This window comes from Yamadazyma tenuis, chromosome 3, assembly GCF_029203305.1.
Source record: "Yamadazyma tenuis chromosome 3, complete sequence".
In the NCBI taxonomy this organism is placed as follows: domain Eukaryota; kingdom Fungi; phylum Ascomycota; class Pichiomycetes; order Serinales; family Debaryomycetaceae; genus Yamadazyma; species Yamadazyma tenuis.
This window is the reverse complement of record NC_089463.1, coordinates 81,198-100,666: the sequence shown is the minus strand read 5'-3', so window position 1 is coordinate 100,666 and position 19,469 is coordinate 81,198. Positions and strand designations below refer to the sequence as shown.

General features: G+C 41.2%; 5 protein-coding genes across 5 annotated transcripts; 4 read left to right on the top strand and 1 right to left on the bottom strand. All coding sequences in view use genetic code 12, as the record gives it.

The window, feature by feature from the left end:
- Positions 1 to 63: 63 nt before the first annotated feature.
- SEC2 (rab guanine nucleotide exchange factor S2) lies at positions 64 to 1,905 on the top strand (the record flags this gene model as incomplete). The annotated part of the gene is made up of 1 exon (XM_066157860.1): positions 64 to 1,905. One exon carries the CDS (start codon positions 64 to 66, stop codon positions 1,903 to 1,905), a length of 1,842 nt encoding a protein of 613 aa, XP_066013957.1.
- A 423-nt stretch (positions 1,906 to 2,328) lies between these two features.
- PSN45_002402 (uncharacterized protein) lies at positions 2,329 to 7,647 on the top strand (the record flags this gene model as incomplete). Its single annotated transcript, XM_066157859.1, has 1 exon — positions 2,329 to 7,647. One exon carries the CDS (start codon positions 2,329 to 2,331, stop codon positions 7,645 to 7,647), a length of 5,319 nt encoding a protein of 1,772 aa, XP_066013956.1.
- Positions 7,648 to 7,725: 78 nt separating this feature from the next.
- On the bottom strand, positions 7,726 to 11,487 carry PSN45_002401 (uncharacterized protein; the record flags this gene model as incomplete). Its single annotated transcript, XM_006685043.2, has 1 exon — positions 7,726 to 11,487. The coding sequence occupies one exon, from the start codon at positions 11,485 to 11,487 to the stop codon at positions 7,726 to 7,728; it is 3,762 nt and encodes a 1,253-aa protein (XP_006685106.2).
- A 126-nt stretch (positions 11,488 to 11,613) lies between these two features.
- On the top strand, positions 11,614 to 13,651 carry PSN45_002400 (uncharacterized protein; the record flags this gene model as incomplete). The annotated part of the gene is made up of 2 exons (XM_066157858.1): positions 11,614 to 11,800; positions 11,853 to 13,651. The coding sequence occupies 2 exons, from the start codon at positions 11,614 to 11,616 to the stop codon at positions 13,649 to 13,651; spliced, it is 1,986 nt and encodes a 661-aa protein (XP_066013955.1).
- Positions 13,652 to 13,696: 45 nt separating this feature from the next.
- PSN45_002399 (uncharacterized protein) lies at positions 13,697 to 19,432 on the top strand (the record flags this gene model as incomplete). The annotated part of the gene is made up of 5 exons (XM_006685044.2): positions 13,697 to 13,738; positions 13,801 to 14,634; positions 14,912 to 14,984; positions 15,210 to 15,238; positions 15,965 to 19,432. The coding sequence occupies 5 exons, from the start codon at positions 13,697 to 13,699 to the stop codon at positions 19,430 to 19,432; spliced, it is 4,446 nt and encodes a 1,481-aa protein (XP_006685107.2).
- Positions 19,433 to 19,469: the final 37 nt, after the last annotated feature.

Sequence of the window (19,469 nt, the reverse complement as noted above, 5' to 3'; positions counted from 1 at the left end):
CTCGCAATTCAATTCAAACACCTGTGAATCAACACTAATAACACACATCCTCTGCTAAACACCATGGCTGACGAAGAGTCTTTGGCGGACAGATTGACCGAAGAAGTGACTCTGTTGAGCACCAAGCTTGTGACTGCCGTGTCCAAGCAACTGGAATTGGAAGAGAAGCTTTTCCATTTCCACAAAGAAAACTACCAGTTAAAAACCAAAACCAAACAGTTGGCCGACATTGAGGCAAACTACAACGCGCTTAACAGCAAGTACACGGAAATTTCTGAAGGGTACGAGAAGATGCAGAAGGAAAGAGACGAGTCCAATGCTCAAAATAAGCGATTACAGGCGGAAGTAGAAGACTTAACAGCGTCTTTGTTTGACGAGGCTAATAAAATGGTCAGCAACGCCTCGCGAGAAACCTACAACTTCAAGGTCAAGAATCAGAAGTTGTACGAAGAACTTGATGAGAAAAACACCATTATTGACAATTTACAGACGGAATTGGTGGAACTAAAGAAGCTCATCGAGGACTTGGAGAAGGACTCGAACAAAAATAAGCACGCCAGCTTGGTTAAAGCCGATACCGTCGATAACTTCAGTGGCGGACATATGTCGTCGGACGCCGAGTTTTTGGAGTCGTCGGTTTTTTCCCCCAAGTTGAAAGCAATCCGATTTGATCTTGACAATTTTAAGGAGTTCAAGGAGTTTTGTGGTATGTTGATATCACCCTCGTACCAGTACGACTTGAACACTTTGAAGCTTAACAAGTGGTTCAAGAAGATCTGGTTGGAGGAGTTTGAAAACTGTATTATTGTTCCCTCTACCAACTTCATCACCAGATGGCAAAAGGGTAAAGCGTTCTGGAACATGCTTGTTGAGGGGAAGATAAAGATCGAGCCTATAAAGAGCATCAACGACACCATCACCGAGCATACCAAAAACCACCATCAACAAGGACTGGTTGCAGCCTGCGAGTTTTGCCAGGAAAGTAGAAACGATAACTTGGAACATGCCCGACTCCACAACTTGAAGTTGAGCAATCCTGAGATGACCACCGAGTCGATCAACTATCCGTTGTGTAACTACTGTTTGATCAAGATCCGGAACATCTGTGACTTTTTCGAGAGGTTACGTTTAATCACCAAGAACTTCTACAAGCTCAATGCGCCGGACGGGGATAATGAGGTGAAGCTCATGAAGATATACGTGAATTTGTGCTTGATACGGTGTAAGAACTTCTGGAGCAAAATTGGTTACTGGGATAATGTGAATGAGATTAACCAAATCAACATCGGAGAGATTAATTTGGAGGACTTTAAGTTGTTGGTCAACGAAGATAATTGTCTGATACATTCTACAGACGCAGTGAAGTCTGTGCACAGAACTGTAGAAGAGGAGGAGGGTTCGGGAGAATTTCTCGACCCGGTGGGGTCTGTGCCAGAGCAGGAACTGCTAGAACAACCAGAACAACCAGAACAACCAGAACAACCAGAACAACCAGAACAACCAGAACAACCAGAACAACCAGAACAACCAGAACAACCAGAACAACCAGAACAACCAGAACAACCAGAACCAGAAAAAGAAGTACAGCCGCAGGTATCGCCCCCAGAAGAGGCTGTCTCCACCTCCACACCCTCTCCCTCCAAATCCAAAAAGAAGAAAAACAAAAAGAAGTCCAAAGTTGCTGGCCTCGTCAACGCGTTTGAAGAACCAACCGTTCCCGAAACCATTGATCTCACCGTCGACGAAAAAAAATCCAGCGACGACGAGTTTGCTGACTCAGTCGACCACCAGTCCAAACTCACCCGCAAAAACTCCAAGTCCAAGCAGTTCACTCAGACAATGAATGCTGGTCTAGACGACACTTTGAAGATGCTCGAAGAAAGCATCGACGAAAACGTCGCCTGAGGCATATATTGTATAATAATCCACACCAGGTGTGCCGAGCGTAGTTCTCTTGTTGTCCCCAATCCTCCTGCCTAACTACATGCTGGTACCCGTATCTGAGTTAAATATTGTGTCTTCCGACATGGGCTGGCAAACGCGTCATATGCCAAATGTCGCGCGTTGCGGAAAATCAAGGACGACGGTAAAAGTGTGTATAAATAATACCCTACTTCTTTAGCGCTACAAACTCGTGGTTTATCATACATAGGCTCATTATTGCTGTGAATAATACCTCCATTTGAATCGTACAGTCCGTCTGACCCCAGTTATCCTTTTTCCCGCCCAAACGGTCCAGATTACATCCACCTTCTCCTAGACCCTCCACCATCACCAGTTCCATATCATACACATAAACTGCATTGAATCGCTTTTGATTCCACCAAAATGATGAGAAGGAAAACAGGCGACTCACAATTGAATCCCCAGATTGATGAAGAGTTGAAAAACTCCAGAGCCTATGGTTCCTACAAGTCCGGTGCTCAACCAACTTCCAGCACCATAAACAGAGCTTCGTCCGGATCATTTTTCAGTCTACGGAAAAACAGAGACAAAGACCGTCATAATGAAAGCTCCCTGGAGTTGTCATCTGTCGATAGTGCTAGCATCTTGAGCGGTGGTAGCGGCGGTACCAGTAGGCGTAATGTTTCGGTTAGCTCCTCCAGCATTGTTCCCAGCTCACAGATTACAAACTCAAACCACAATCGCCATGCGTCCACCTATTCCATCTCCACCGCCAACTCGGCTCTGACAGCTGTCGCGTCCAATCCGTACGATATCAAGACATCGCGGACCGTGTCGTCTACGTCCACGTTGGCCAATGTAAATAACTCCAGTGGAATCCCTACCAAAACCGGAAACGGTAACGGCTCTTCGTACGCCGGTGGCGCCAGTCTATCACGGAAGTCGACCGCCAGCTCCATCATCTCCCGGCCGTCGCTTGCCCTAAACACAACCATAGATATGCCCACATCTACCGACGTGAAAGGGTTCCATTTAGAGAAACCTTCCTCCGCCTATGAAATCGACAGAATGTTCCGAGAGTTGATGGACAAGCGGGACTTCAAGTCCTTGCCCCCACAAGCCCGGCAAGAAATGATCAATTATAACCTGGACAAAAAGTGGATGTTGATTTATCAAGATGCGTTGACAGAGTATAAACGTCAAGAGAGAGCTATAAAAAGAGGAGAAGAGTCCGCATCTCCAGAGTTCTATACTCGGAGATTGTTGGCCAAAACCATCACTTCTGACCAGTTGAAAAACTTGTGGGTTTCATTGAGGACAGAGCCTATTGATTGGGTGCGTAAGTTCATTTTTGACTGTCAAGGTGATGCTCTTTTATCTTCGTACTTGATTAAGGTTCAAGACACCATCGACCAGAATGAAGTCAACGACATTAACGATGACATTTTCGATCGAGAGTTTAATACTTTGTTGGCGTTGAAGTCCATGATGAACCAGAAACTAGGGGCAGAAAGAGTCAAAACAGACGTTAACTTGTACGTGAGTGCTGTAACCGGCTCGTTGTTGAGTCCGAGAATCTTGACCAGGAAAATCGCTGCTGAGTCCTTGACATTTATGATTGCCTACTATAGTAATAATTCTATGGATGACTCCCAGGGAAAGTACCACAAGATTCTTAAGGCCTTGGATACCATCCCCACGAAACCGTACTTCGAATTTGAACCTGTCAATATGAGAAACTCTGTTAACGCTTCTTCAACCACCAAAAGAAGACTTGTGAGGAAACCTCCCGTCAAGGACGCGTACAAGAGATTTGAGCTTTGGCTTAAAGTTGTTGAAAAGACTTTGGATGGGAGAGGTAAGTATCTCAACTCACTAGTTGGTGCTAGCGAAGAGTTAAAGTCAGCCCACGCTGGAAACTCTGCTTCCAACATGGAAAACCAGTTGTTGGAGTATTGTCTTGGGACAATGTTGTTGATAAATACCATCATACATTATGCTCTCGACTTGAGAGTACGAATCCACCTACGGTCTCAGTTCATGGCTGCCAGGCTTGACAAGTTGATTGAAAAATTCCGGGAATTGAATTACGAGAGTTTGAATCAACAGTGCAACCACTACATTGATCTGGCCGAACAGGATGCAAATGAGTTAAGACACAATGATACTATTGATGATAATGTCGATTTCAACAATCCAGTGGATCTTATAAGATCTTTATGGTCCAACGTGAGGGAAACCGAAGCTCTGGGTTTTTTCATTAGCGCATTACAACATTTGTACTTGAATCAAGTGGAAAAGAAGGATAACGCTGAAGAGTTAACGCGAAGTTTACGATTATTCGACGGTTTGGTTCAAAACGTCACCTTGGCCCATACCTCAGATGGTGATTCTGCTATGGGTATAGCTATCAACAGATTATACTCAAGCTTGAGTACCGATGAGATGTACAGAAAGGCTATCAATGAAGCCAAAGTTTACAAAAAAATAGCTGAAGAAGCTACTGCCGAAAGGGATGATATGTCTCGACAGTTATCAATGGGAGCAGATGGTTTAATTACAAGCTTAACTAATGAAGTCAAAGAACATGAAACCGTTCTAATGAGAACAAGAAGACTCAACGAAGAGATGTCTAAAGAGCTAGAAGAGTTGAAGAGAACTCATTTAATTGAAAAACAAGACCAAGAGTTGGAAATGAGAGAGTTGTTGATCATGTTGAACAGCAATGCTCAATTTGAGTCAAAACGAGGTGATGGTAAAACAACACTCCTGGTTCAAACTACCAACAAAAACTTGATTGAAAAGTTGCAGAAGCAGATCCACCGAAAGAAAGCTGAATACAAGTTGGATAACAACACATTGGGAACTCAAGTTGAACCAAGCTCAAGGTTGAGAGCTTTAAGGGATCAGATGGCTGATATTGAAAACATGGCCAGAGAATTGGAAATGACAGAGTTTGAAAACTACGTGGATCCCAATTCAGTTGATATTCCTGTTATCGAAGAAGTTTCGGCTGAATCTGACTATGAAAGTAGCTCAGCATCTGAGCCTGAATCCGTGCCTGAACCTGAACCTCCAAGAATGGTTCCACAAGGACCTCCAAGACCTGCAAGAGAGGATGATCTCGAAAAATTGGACTTGCTTCGTAAGAAGTTGTCTTCCTTGCAAAACGAATCTAATGATATTATGAAGTTCAACAGCTCCAGTATGTTTGCCAGACAAAAATATTTGGCAATGGAGAGGTTGAAAGAGTTGGAAACAAACTTCAAAGATTTCAACATCGACTTCAATTTTGATGATGACTCTCAAATGCTGTTCGATATGTCCGATGTAGTTGATCCGTCAATGAAGTCCAAAATCCAAGAAGAATTGGAAGATGTCCAAAGATTGAAGGCCACCTTGGAATCCAAGCTCAGGGCCATGAGTAAAGACTCAAACAAACAAGCGAAGAGAATGAGTAATAGAAACTCTACTAAGCCAAATGAATTCCTCAACAAATTGGAATCTAAGTATGCCACTGGAAAGGTGCTGATGGCAGGCGAAGACGATGATGTTGTCAAAGGAGGAACTCCGAATAAAGACTACAAACGCAATAGATTGACAACTATCGCTGGAATGAATCCCAAGTTCTTAAGTGAATTAAAAAATAAGGTAAACAAGACAGCTGCCATAGATGACGATAATAGTAGCGAAGATAAGTTTGAGGACGCAACTGAAAGTCCCAAAGCAACAACAGAAGAACCGGAAGAAAAAAAAGAGGTTGCACCACCTCCTCCGCCTCCCCCTCCTCCCCCATTGCCCCCTTCATTGGGCGGAGCTCTTCCTCCACCACCACCTCCTCCACCCCCTCCATTACCCCCATCTTTAGGCGGTGCTCCTCCTCCACCACCACCTTTGCCCCCATCTATGAGTGGTGCTCCTCCACCACCACCACCCCCATTACCTACTGCTAAAGAGGTGGTGAATCACAGGCCCGAACCTGTGAAGGAGTTATCGTCCCCTTCACCATTTGACAATTATCCAAGACCAAAGAAGAAAATGAAGCAGTTACATTGGGAGAAATTCGATGATGTTTCTTCCAACTCATTCTGGAAAGAGAGTAAAACTGATACGCTCGCTAGCGACTTGTTGTCGAAGGGTGTATTTGATGAGATTGAATTGATCTTTGCAGCTAAGGAAATCAAAAAGATCGCTACCAAGAATAAGGCTGAAATTGATAAGGTTTCCTTTTTATCTAGAGATATCTCTCAGCAATTTGGAATCAATCTTCATGCATTCAATAGTGTATCTGATGAAGAAGTGGTATCCAAAGTCCTTCGATGCGACAAGGACGTTATTACGAACATAGCAGTTTTGGAATTTTTTGGTAAGGAAGAGGTTGTTGAAGTGTCAAATAACCTTGCTAGAAACTTGGAACCTTATTCAACGGACTATAAATCAGAAAATGTGTCAAAGCCTGAAAAGGATCCAGGTGAGTTGCAGAGAGCAGACAGAATCTACTTGGAATTGATGTACAATTTACAACACTATTGGAAGTCAAGAACGAGGGCTTTAATGTTGATGGCCATTTACGAAAAAGACTACGAAGACTTAACCCATAAATTAAGGTCTATTGATGAAGCCGTTGACAGTATCAAGCTGTCCAAGCATTTGAAGGGCGTCTTTGAGATCATTTTGACAGTTGGAAACTACATGAATGATTCCACCAAACAAGCTCAGGGGTTCAGATTGAGCTCTTTACAAAGATTAAGTTTCATGAAGGATGACAAGAACAGTATGACGTTCTTACATTATGTTGAAAAAATTATCCGTACACAATACCCCGAGCTTGCAGGCTTCATAACCGAGTTGAATAAGTGTCTTCAACTTGCAAAATTTTCTATCGAAGGTATTCAAAATGATTGCAAAGAGTATGTTGAATCGATCAAGAACGTTCAAAGCTCTATAGATATTGGAAATTTGAGTGATGTGTCGAAATTCCATCCTCAAGATAGAGTCTTGAAGGTTGTTATTCCTGGTCTACCCAAAGCGAAGAGAAAGAGTGAATTATTAAAGGATCAATCTTACTACACGTTCAAGGAATTTGACAAGTTAATGAGATACTTTGGAGAAGATCCTTCAGATCTGTTTGTCAGAAACTCGTTTATGTCAAAGTTTGCAAACTTCATAGCCGACTTCAAGAGAGCAGGTCAAGAGAATCTCAAGCGTGAAGAGGAATTGAAATTATACGAACAGCGTAAGAAGTTGCTCGAAGCTCAACAGAAGAAAACTCCAACCAAACCTAAGGAAGCAGACAGTAATGAAGATGATGTTATGGATTCATTGTTGGAGAAGTTGAAGGCTGCTGGTCCTTCTAAGGGAGAGCCATCCTCTGCCAGAAAGAGAGCACTAATGAGAAAACATCTACTAGAGAACAGTCGAAAAACTCAATCGAGACCTGATCTTAGTTCTTCACAAGATGATCTACTCTCGCCTATTCAATCAAGCTTTCCAGAAGAAGATTTGGAGGTCAAGGATGAAGAAGAAGAACAGGAAAATGATGGTACTAATGGTGATGTTATTGGAAGCAGAGCAAGAAACCTATTGCAAGAGCTTAGAGGTGCTGGAGAAGCTGAAACACCCACTAGACAATCGGCTGCTTCCAGGTACAGACAAGAGAGGTTGAAGAAGAGATCAACTTTTGATGATGATCTAGGCTCCAAAGAAGCCAGTCCCCTGAAACTGTCTCCAGAAGAATATTGACCCTAGCATTACATAGCATTTTAATACCTTTTATATTTATTAAGGCATTTCTTATTATTAAGTACTTCGAATCCCAGACTATAATGAAATATACGAATGACATACCTTAGAAATCTCAGTCAAATCATAGTCCACCAACCCTTGCTTATTGTCCTTATTTCTAAAATACGATTTGTTGATTGACTTAAATCCTTTCCCCGAAACTTTATCTGTGAATGCAGTATCCCATTTATCAGTAGAAAGTTTTAAATCACCATTACCATTTCGTTGCAACGGAATTATCTGGCTTAGCTTCTGGAACTGTTCGCTATTGATATTTATCTGCTTGAAAAGGGTAACCTCTCCATCAACTGTTATAGAAATAACGTCCTTCGAATTTACAGCATCATTATCCCAATACAACCCAAAGTTCCCTATGAACACTCGTGGGACTCCAGAAGTCTTGAATCTGGCACCAGGAACCAAAGTCTTATTGTTCTTATCCATTATGATGACACTTGAGTGAACTTTGTCACCAACAACAATCTTTGAGTCCCAGACGGCGTGATTAGAAATAGACTTGGGGGAAGGATCACGAGCATAAAGCTGAAGGGTCTCCTTTCGAGCAGCATCGATATCAAATTCAAATTGAAACACTGAATCAAGTTTAGTAGTCACGCTAATGATCTTTTCAGTACTTACCGAAATCGATATAATATCGCTGGTGAGTGAAACTAGTGAAGAAACAGGATTTAGTCTTTTCCCCTCGATATTGTAAGAAGTTGAGTACATAGACTTCCCACTGGCAAATAGTATGTGGTCATCAACTTGTTCAATCCACACAATTGGCTCGGGATGATCAAAGCAGTTCAACTGGGATACTTTTACTAACGTCTTATTGTCGTGGTCAGTAACTTTTCCAACATCGACAATCTTAAACCTCCCTGTTCCAGCTAGAGTTGAACATCCAATTAAGAGTTTCTTGGATATTCTTCCTAGCTTATCCAATGACCATATTTTACAGCAAATAGGGGTTTCATCATCGTCGAACATCGAGTTCCCACGATCATATTTCTTGTTCCTTGAGTTGTACTCGATATGAGGTAGCAACTTAAATGTCTTCCTATCGACGAACCTTAATCGTCCATTACGGTCTTGTGAGGTGGATAACACTGCAAACAAAGAAATATGAGGGAGATGGATGAATTTCTTTGCTGAATCCCCCACATTGATTTGCCTGATTACGGATCCATCAAGAAAAGAGACTGTTGCAAATGAAAGGCCCTCTTCTCTTGTCAATAGTACTGATAACTCAACTCCTCTGCTTCTATCATCATAAATAGGTAATAAACACTTCACTGGCCTATCATTCTTCTCGTCAAATATAATGGGTTCGGGAATAGCAGGCTTTGATATGTCCACCAACCAAATAGTTCCACAAATAGCCAAGACGATGTTGTCTGTCGCTTTGCTGAGCTTCACTTCAATATCACTAAGTTTGAAGAACTTCTTGTACTCCAATTCAATGGTGGTTGTAATCGAAAAGGAGAATAGAAGCCCATCTTTGGTTCCCAAAAGAAGTGTTTGCTCGTCTATAAGAAGTGCATCGCTTGGGACCAAGCTTGCTCCATCAAGTTGTAGATTTTCTCTTCTATAATAAGTAAACAATGATTCCTCAAAGACTTTGAACAAAGACTTCTCTTTGAATTTGAAAATCTGGATAGTTCCTTCGAATCCTCCAACAAGAACAAAAAGTTCGTCGTCTCTTGCTAAAAGCTTCATGAATGATACTTGAGTATCAACCAAAATCGAACATACGAGGTCGATGCTTCCGTCATTTCCATCTATATCCTGGGACATGGAATCCTCGTCAGGTATATTCAATATTTCTTCCGAAACTTCAATTAATTCAAGTGTGTAAACAGAATTGGAAGTCGGACTCTGAGACACAGTTCCTACAATATTACCCACAATGTCACTCATCACTATAATTCCATCTTCCACCAGCCTTGAAGCTACAATGGTCTCGAGGGATGTCACAAGGATGCACTTAGGAGTCACTTGAACCGCAAATTCTTCTGAAATCATATTCATAGCAATAGTTGGTTGGTCTGTTATGATAGAAGCCTCATTCACTTCGACAAGCTCCTCTTCATCAGATTCTCCTGCTTGCTGGTACTCTAGCAACATGGTTTCAAAAGGTAATGTGCATACCAAGTAAAGAGAATCGTGAACACCTAGCCATCTCATTGATTCAACTTTTCTCAAGCTCAGATAGGCGTCACCTAGTCTTGTTATAGAGTAGCCACTCCTCAATTGTGATAGTCTGGCTCTTTTTCCAATTCCTGACAAACACCAAAGCTCTTGAGTGCTGTTCAAAAAGGTGTTTTTGGACTTGTAGGCATCAATTATTTGAACATCCAATAATGGGGCCCAGTTCTTGTAATTCTTGAGAAGTAGCGACAGACTATAGGGAGGAGGTGATTCAAAAGAGTCAGGCAATAACTCTTCTATCATTAGCATTCTGTTGAGACCAATACTACTCCCATATATTAATTCAAATCTGTCACCACTTGCTTCCAAAGAGAACAACGAAATTGGGTCTGAGATTCTAACGACCGGTTTGAGTGACAACACTAATCCATTCCCCACGATAACAGAGAAGACGGTGCCGTTATCTGTTGAAACTAAAACCTCATCCACAGTCTCATCATCAAAACTCACAATTTCAGACTCTGGACAGTAGAAGTTTGTAGGAAAGGTTCCTGGAAAATCGTGCCTTCTAAAGTTATACTCAGCAGAAGTGATATCATGAACTGTAATAATGATCAACTCGTCAGGAGTCACATACAAAAAGCTCCCATTATTACTCAATGGTACTATGAATACCGGGAGAGGAAAACCACCGTCTAATGGTAGAGTTGAAACATTAAGGTCTCTCTCTGAAGTGGACCATCCGTACAAATTCAAGTTCAACCTATTATCCGTAGTCAACACCATCATCAAGAGCATTACATGGTTATCTAGAATACTTCCCTTGATTGGTTGGGCAAAACAGGAATGAAGAATAGAGCCATTCACCACTATCGTCTCATGATTCTGAAAAAACACCCCATTCTCAGTGTGGTTACAGTTGTAAATGCGGAAACCGCCACAGGCTGATGTTGAAACTACTGACAAGCCGGAGGACTGTGCAGTTAAAGAATAACCAGAAGTGAAAAGTGATGGGGCCAGAAGATTACTGGAAACATCCCACCACTGAACCACAAATGGCTTGAAGAGCATTCTTCTTCTAGATCGACTGAAGTCTTCATTATACTCTGTGTCATCAAAATTGTACGGCACATAGAATATTCGAATGAGCAACAAAAACCCAGACTTCAAAGATACTAAAAGGGAGTCTTCTTCTTGGGCAGTTTCATTTCTTATTCCCTTCACTAAACATGAGGACCTCACTGGAGCACTGAATGGGAATACCTGCTCATTCACAAGCAAAGATGTGTTTCTTACTATCACGGAGATTGTCTTGAGGTTCCTGTGTGGTTTCTGAGAACTTCTATCTTCTGTCATATCGTTGGTATCGGACTCACCTATGTCAAAAAGCATTTCGTCATCGCTGAACACTCCGAATTGAGAGTCTTCTTCCTGAAGAGCTAGGTATTGCATATCATCGTCCTGAAGTGATAAGTTCCTTATGTTTCTTATTCTTTTATGAAGTGACACATAAAAATGGGGAAATATATTATTGAATATGGGGGAATGTAAAAGGGTCTTCTTGGCATATATGGTGGAATTGTCTTGAGTTTCTTGTTCAGAACTATTGATGTCAAGATTTAGGTATTCAACTTCATCAGTCTCCATCAGTGACGCTTATATTTTAGAAAATTCTAATGTATCTGTTTAAATGATAGTAGAAACTCTAGCACCCAGTCGCAATTTCTTGATCTCGCACTGAACCAAAGGCTGCGAAAATAAGTTTACAAACACATGAAGATCAGAACTTATAACATCAATTGTATCTTGGCAATCGTGGCCATCTACGGGTTTCTCATTGGTTCAGAGGTATCCTCAATGAGTAGTTTTCTTTCTACAGCCAATTTCCATGAGTTCTACGGTGTTCCCCTTAAGAGAGAGCAAACGCTTCTTGCAGCTAGTAGCCCTATTGGAGCGGTGGGTATGTATTTTCTACTGAACTGGTTCGTAGGAACAGTTACTAATAGCAATAGTGGGGTGTGTCATATTCGGCTCATTTTGTGACTACTTCGGATTCGTCGTCTGCTTTCAAATTGCAAACATGTTCTGGATTTTGGGTACTGGCGTGGTAGTCCTTCTGGATTACTTCTTTGTGTTGGTGCTTGGGAGATTAATCAAAGGTTCTACTGTGGGGCTTATCACTTGCTTAGTGCCCATATATATCTCAGAGATCTTTCCCTTGCGAAGGAAGGGCTTTTCCATCTCCCTTTTCCATGTTAGTACCCCGATTGGATCCATTTTGATGTATTTTTTGGGGATTGCATTAGACACAGCCGATACACAGTACGTTCCCTTTAAGCTCTTGTGGGCACTTGAGGGACTTCCTGTGGTATTAGTGATCGTTCTAGCATTTCTGTTGCCAGAGTCTCCTAAGTGGTTGGCCTCCAAATCTAAATGGGTCGAGGCTGCAAGAACTTTGGACAGAGTCCGAACCATCAAGAAGAGTGCTTACGGAGGTACGGATAAAGGATATGTCACCAGAGCTTATGTGGCTGGTAATCAGATAATGTTCTGTACCTATTCTGATTTGTTTAGGAAGAGGTTTTGGAAAAGTACATCGGTAGGGATTCTTCTTCACTTTTTTATCCAATTGACAAGCATCACCCCATTGATGTATTTCTTCACATATATCTGCGATATGTGTGGAATGGAAGACGAGACGAGAGTGGTTTTCGAGTCTGCCCAATACATTATTTTGGGGCTCTTGACTCTTGTTCCTGTGGTCCTTCTTGATAATGCTAGAAGAGTCGATTACTTGACGTACGGAATGCTGGTGATAACTTTGGTGTTTGCAGCCATTTTCAGCGTTATGGTGCCGTTTGCAATCTTGACCAACTTAGACTCAGACTCACCATTCAATTGGATCATCCATGATGAGCCAGCTTCAGTTGTATTGGCCCTTTTCCTTTTCTTGATTTCGGTGTATGCTTCTTCTATAACTTCTGTGAGTTGGCTTTACACGGGAGAAATTTTCCCCGACGAGGCCAGAGCAAAAGGTACGGCTGTGTGTATGTGTGTTTCCTGGATCATGAACGCCGTGTTCACGTTGTTGTTGCCTCTTCTTTTTCAGGTGGTGAGATACTACGTTTTTTTGGCTCTAGCCATCTTCTGCTTGATTGGCGCCATCATATTTCTGAGGTTCCCGGAAACAAAATATAAGGTTGCAGAACGTGATGAAGCATTTAGTGATTATGTTATCAACTCCAGTCTTCCCCAAGAAACAGATGATAATGTTCCTAGAACCTCAATGGTTGGTGACCTTCAAAATTTGCAAAATCTGTCAACAAATCAGAAGCTTTCCACTGATATCTATACCAACACCCAGCACAAGCAGATCCAAGATGCTGATTCAGGAACTACACTGCACAACACCCACCAAGATAATGACGCAATTGAAAGCTACAACCCAGAAGAATATGAGGCCGAAGAACCGTTCGGAGAAGAATCGTTTGGAGAAGACGAGCTTCCTGCGACTGAAGAATCGTACTACTCGGACGGTTGGATCGACAACCTTCTGCAGAATTACAAGCACAGAAGCACAAAACATCCTGGAGATGAAATCCGGAACTTCTCCCACAAAATCATCCAGCCAGTAGATGTGGGTAACGATATTGACTCCGACTTCTCCAATTGGAGCTCCTCTGGCAACAGTGCATCGAAGAATAATGACCTTCAGTCGCAGAATTTGGTGTCATTTACAGCTTTACGCAATTCGCTGCATCAATCTCCACAACTTCCAAAGAAGTTGTCAAGATCCTATTTGAGGTCTTGATTATTCGCGATTTTTTTTCGAAAGCCAACTGTTACATAGATACAAATGTCTAACGGTTATACAAACTTGTCGGGAACAGACCCAAACGTATGTAATGAATTCAAGCCATGAGCTTCAGTCAAAGTCTTAAAGCTAACTATTCTCTTTAGACGTCATGGGACGACCAGGATTTGATTGAAACAGATGATCCCATAACCTTGCCAACCCAGGGCCAAGGGGGTGCACCACCTGCTGAACGAGTAATTCAACCCCAAATCCCCATTGATTCAACCAAAAGTCACATGTTCCAAATCAACTTTTATAGGAGATACTTCGATTTGAATACAGAGGACTTTCTTGTCAAGATAAAGCAGGCATTGAATCCGATCAATAAATCGTCATCTCCAGTGCAAAATGAATCCGAAGACGAAGTGACAGAGTTATACGGGTTTTTCTGGATCACCGGGACGTTGATATTCTTGATGTTTGTGAGTAGCACCGGCTCCAACATGTTGTCCCACTTTTTACACTCGTCCAAAGAAAAGGTCAAGTATGAATATGACTTTGACTTGTTGACCCTTTCAATTTTCTTGTTTTATGGCTATAACCTTTTGGTTCCCTTTGCATTGTATGCCGTTACAAGCTGGTTCTTGCATTTTCCCGTGAGGCTCTCATTGACCAAGCTCATCTCCATCTACGGATACACAAACATCTTATGGGTGCCAATTACCGTTGTTAACCTTTTGATTGTTTTGTTGGTCAGTAACGAAAAGCATCACACAATCCTCAATATCCTTGAATGGATCATTGTTTTATTGAGTGGTTGTGTAACCGGTTTGAGCAACTTGAGTAAAATCAGCCCAGTTCTCGAAAGAAACACCTTGCAGCTTTATGACAACGATTTAGAAAAGTCAAGGAGATTGCATATAGTGCTTATAGGGCTTCTTGCATTTTCCCATTTGTTGTTCACAGTTGTCTTGGAAATTAGCTTTTTTGGAGTTTTGGTATAGATGAGTTAAAATGTATTATATACTAGGAAGCCAATTTGCAGCCAATTTGTAGAATTCACGAATCAAAGAAAATATCACAACTTTTCTTAGTCTTAGAAGCAGTAATTAAAAGAATGAAGAAGAAATGATCTAGTGAACTTTCCAAACAACCAAAAGGTTACGGGCTCCACTATATCTAGAAAACTACCCTCCAACTCCATTTCAAACCTTCTTCCAAGATGGAGGTCGTGCACGCACAGAACCATCGACTTACCTTTTCTCACTCAGCGAGAAAATTTTTTACTACAACACTATTCAGTTCTTTTTAACACAGTTATGGAATCAGTATAAGAGCTTGCAAGAATGTATGTGACAGTTTCAAACCTGAACACCAATATGGTCTTCTTCTTCTTTCGGGAGACGAGGGAATCATTGCTATGATTATTTGCATTCACCAATTGTTCCAACTGAATTTTCCGGGTTGACAAATGCACTATCGTTAAGTTTCAGCCTTGTATGAGCTTTTGATTCTTTAATCCATGTTTATGTTCCATTGGCACTATTAATGGTTTACTAACAGTTTCCACTAGGTATGTCTAAGAAAAACAAGAACACACCTGTGATTTGACTATTCTTATGATTAAACTTATCGACCGGGCGGACATATTCTCCTGTCTATCCCTCTCTTGTACAAATTGGGGAGGAGTCGCAGCTCTGTGTACAAATTTTGAGCTGTTGATGGATAGAAGTTGATGAGTGTCGTTTGATGAAAGAAATCTCCCAAATCCAGATCCCAGTTGATATTAAAACCTAGTTACTAACCTGTTAAGATTTCGAGTATTTTTCAACTTTTTATAGTGGTCTCCATGACTGTTTCTGTCTGGTTAATTTTTTGTTGGAATTGGAGGATTTGTATGATGATTTTTTTATATTCACACTGTACGAGGAGTTAATAGCTTCCCTGACTACACCAAAAAAAAAACTGATTTAATGACTCTGATAGAGTTCTTCAATACCAACATCAATTATCAGGCATGGAACGATAGTATCTCTCTTGTTGTAGGTGTTCTCGAGTAAATCTCTTCAAACTAGTAAACATCTGCATATATGGGCTGTCTTTGATACCGATGAGCTTTTCAGCGCGAACTGTTTGGGCCAATTTTCAGTTTAAAAAAGCACCATCTAACGTCAAATACTTCACGGGTTGAACCACCGTTTTACCACCTCTATGCTCGCTCGACTAACACAGAGGTTACGGATAGCATATCCTTCCAGAGCTCGAACGAGGCCGTTAGTTTGTTTTCGTCTTGCTCATCGCCCCCAGTCAGCTCCTCTTGTTCAAAAGAGATCGCTAACCATAAATGCAAACCCTATAAATGACGAAAAGGAGTCATATTCGGGTAAGCTTCTGCATTTCAGCATAAAAGGAGAACGGAAACAGATCCTAGACCTCATTAAGAACAACACAATGAGAGAACGATTAATGAAGAAAATATCCACAAACCGGTTAACAGTAGAAGAATCAATAAGCATTCAAAAGCTATTTTACAATATCCTAGATTGGAGTACATTGGCAGATGGAGAAAATGAAGACGACTTTCTACTAGCGTGTGAAATCTGGCATGCATCGTTTCTGAAACTAGAGCCCGAATTGACCAAGCTCCAGGAGTTGTTAGTTGCCAAACGAGACATATTTGTTCATGTGATGATGAATAATCGGAACTATTTAGCGTATGAATACTTGATGAAATCATTAGTTGATGCCCATGCCCAGATACCCAAGAAGTGGTGTGACGTACAAGCAGAGACGTTTGGATTCACTAAGGAAAATGGAAAAACTGTTTTCAACACTGACAAGATCTCCGCTTTCTTATCCGATCCTGCCAATTCCAAGCAGCTGAAGAGAACTTTGATTTCATCCTTCTTGAGAATTGGAATTCACAACGATCGAAGTGACCAAACGAATCTCATATCCCAGTTTATCAGGTTTCTTATGCAAACTACTGATCAGCATCTACTACTTACCAAAAATGCTCATTCTTCTTATAGAAGTGCCCTTTATGCTCTAGTGGATTATTATGAAAGAGAAGAAAACTCAATTGAAGAGATTGGTGGTATTTTTGAACAATTATTTCTTCGAAACTCTGACGTTTTCTACAATTTTCTTTCGACCATGTTGAAGGCTGCAAGTATAAGGGCACCAATCCAAGCAAAGAAGTACTGGGCCTACAAACGTCAATGTTCACAAGCTTCAGAGAGAGACCATATAACTCCAGACGATTTGACTTCGGTCATGTCAGCTCTTTTTCTGTTGAGAGACTTTGAAGGTGTACTGGCAATCAGCAAAAATCACCCTGATCATTATCATGAAAACCAGTTGTCCATTTTCTTGAAGGTAAGTCGAGCCAAAAATGATTGGAAAATGCTTCAAGACCAGTTTGAAGCCATGTACGGAAAGGGTCATCTTCCCTATGCAACACATTATTCTATTGTTATGAACAGTTTGGCAGCTTTGGGTGAAAAAACCGATATAGATAGACTTTTCAACCAATTGAAGAAAAGAAACATTACCCCAACACCAAGCATATGGGGAGCTTTGATCAAATGTCGAATTGTTCTCAATGAGTTTGAAGAAGCTCAGACGATTTTCGAGAAGTATTTGGAAGAGTTATCTCGAACAGCTTCTAGTGGTGGTTCTACAAGTAGCCAGACAGCTAGTATCTACCGGTTAATGATGTCTGTGAAATTGAAATCACCTAACAAAAAGGAAGTTTTGACATTTTTTGAAAGCTCACTTGATAGGCAAAGACAGGAAGATGTGGTGATAGTCGACTCTAAAACCGTAACAAAAGTGATCCGTTATTTCGAAGAAGCATATGCATTTAAGGAAGTTCAATATGTGAGAGAAATTTGTGAAAAGTTAGATATCATGGATGAGGACATCTACTGCAGTTTGATCAGAGCTTATTCTCGGTTTACTCAGCATGAGATGGCGGACAATTTGGCTCTTGAAGCCCATCATAAGTCTATTACTCCTCTTATGAGCTCCCGAATTCTCAAAGAGCAATTAAAGAACTACAGACATTGGTTTAAGAATAGAGACACCAAAGAAGAGAAATGGTATATCGAAGCCAGAAGTGAACAGATCATCAAAAGTGTATACCGGGAAAATACGTCGAAGCATGACCTTCAGGGCTTGTACGTGGAGGTTGAAAGGTACTTTCTGGATACTTTTCAAGTTGGGTTTGCATTTCGGTATTTGGAAAAGATAAAAGCTATTGGAACCCCCAGAGAAGAAGCATATATACCATTAATGAAGCACTTCGCAAGCAAGAACAAGATCCAAGGCTACCAGAAAATCATACAACTCTACAAGGAGATGGGAAGTCTTGGTATCAAGTGTTCGGTACATTCATTTAAATTTCTCATGAAGGCAGTTTTGTTTGTTGACCAGCATGTCAACCAGAACTTCAGCCGGTCAGAGAAGCTCTTGGAGTCCATTCTTATGACCAATGACTTCCAGTTTCCTGGATCAAATTCAAGATTGCTTGAAAAGGAGGGTGGCCCAACAAGAACCGCGAAGGCCAACATCGACCATGTGGCTACCGGTTTATGTCAAGTGGTATCAGACTATCTTCGAGAAACTCCAGGTTCACAGGCAGAAAAAGCAGAGTTTTTGGTAGATTTTTTATCTCAATTAAGGGAAAGACTTGATCATAAGATGAAGCTTCAGGTGAGGTTGTCGGTGTATCTCGAAATGGGGAAGTTGTATCAAAGGTTTGGAAACCTTCAGGCAGCCAGTTCCTTAATATCAAATGGGATTGCAGAATTAAATACTTTCATCGAACGTTATATCGAAGAGTACCCTGTTCCTCACGACTATAACTTCGAAGTGGTGATTCCCAGAAGTATCATGAGAAACTACAGAACTTTGATGTATCTTCACATTCAAGTCTTGAGGCAGAATCGGTCCAGCCCCGAAGCATACTTGGAGATTGCCAAAAACTGTGAAAGAAACAATATCAGACTCAATGGACAAGACAATAACATAATAGTCGAAGAATTGATGAAGATGGAAAAGTTCAAAGCATTTGATAATATTTTTTTCATCACCGAAAACTTCCTAGCTGCTGGAAACTTGAATGAAGTGAGTTTACAGCGTCACCTCCAGACCCTTTATACGCTATTCATGCGTGAGAAGTGTAAGGTAACGTCTACTTCTAGATTGAAACTGACGTACTCGATACTCAATGACTTCTACAACATAGGAGATTTGGAACAATTGAAAAAGGGGTCCCGAGAAAACACCTCTGGTAGGTCTCAATTTGTACTGGCCTTAAAGCTGTTTGGAAAACGATTTTCTGATGTGGGTGATTATGACATAAATTATGTGATGAAGAATCCCGAGATCTTCTTTTCACCCGAAAAAAGACTCACATCCGTCAATAAATTGCAGCCAATTATTTCCATCCTTTTATTCCGGTACTTGAAGGGTTACACGAGAATGAACAAACAAAAACTCTTTTTGTTAATGGATAAGTACCCCGAATCTATCGAGTGTCTTTTCTTGAGCCAGGCTTCCAAGTTTAGAACCGAGACATTCAGAGCTCGCATTAACAGAATCATTTCTCCTCCCGCAGACAAAATAGAGTCATTCCTAGAAAGACGTATAAGAACCCGGCGAGCACTCCGGAGGATATTCAAGCTGGACGATGATATGGACAGAGACACAGATAGAGACGCCCAACTTGACGATCACATCGATGATTATGAATATCAGCAAAACACCACAGACCAAAACCATTTTATGTAAATAGAAAAACCAACCAGGCAAAATATGTATATAATAC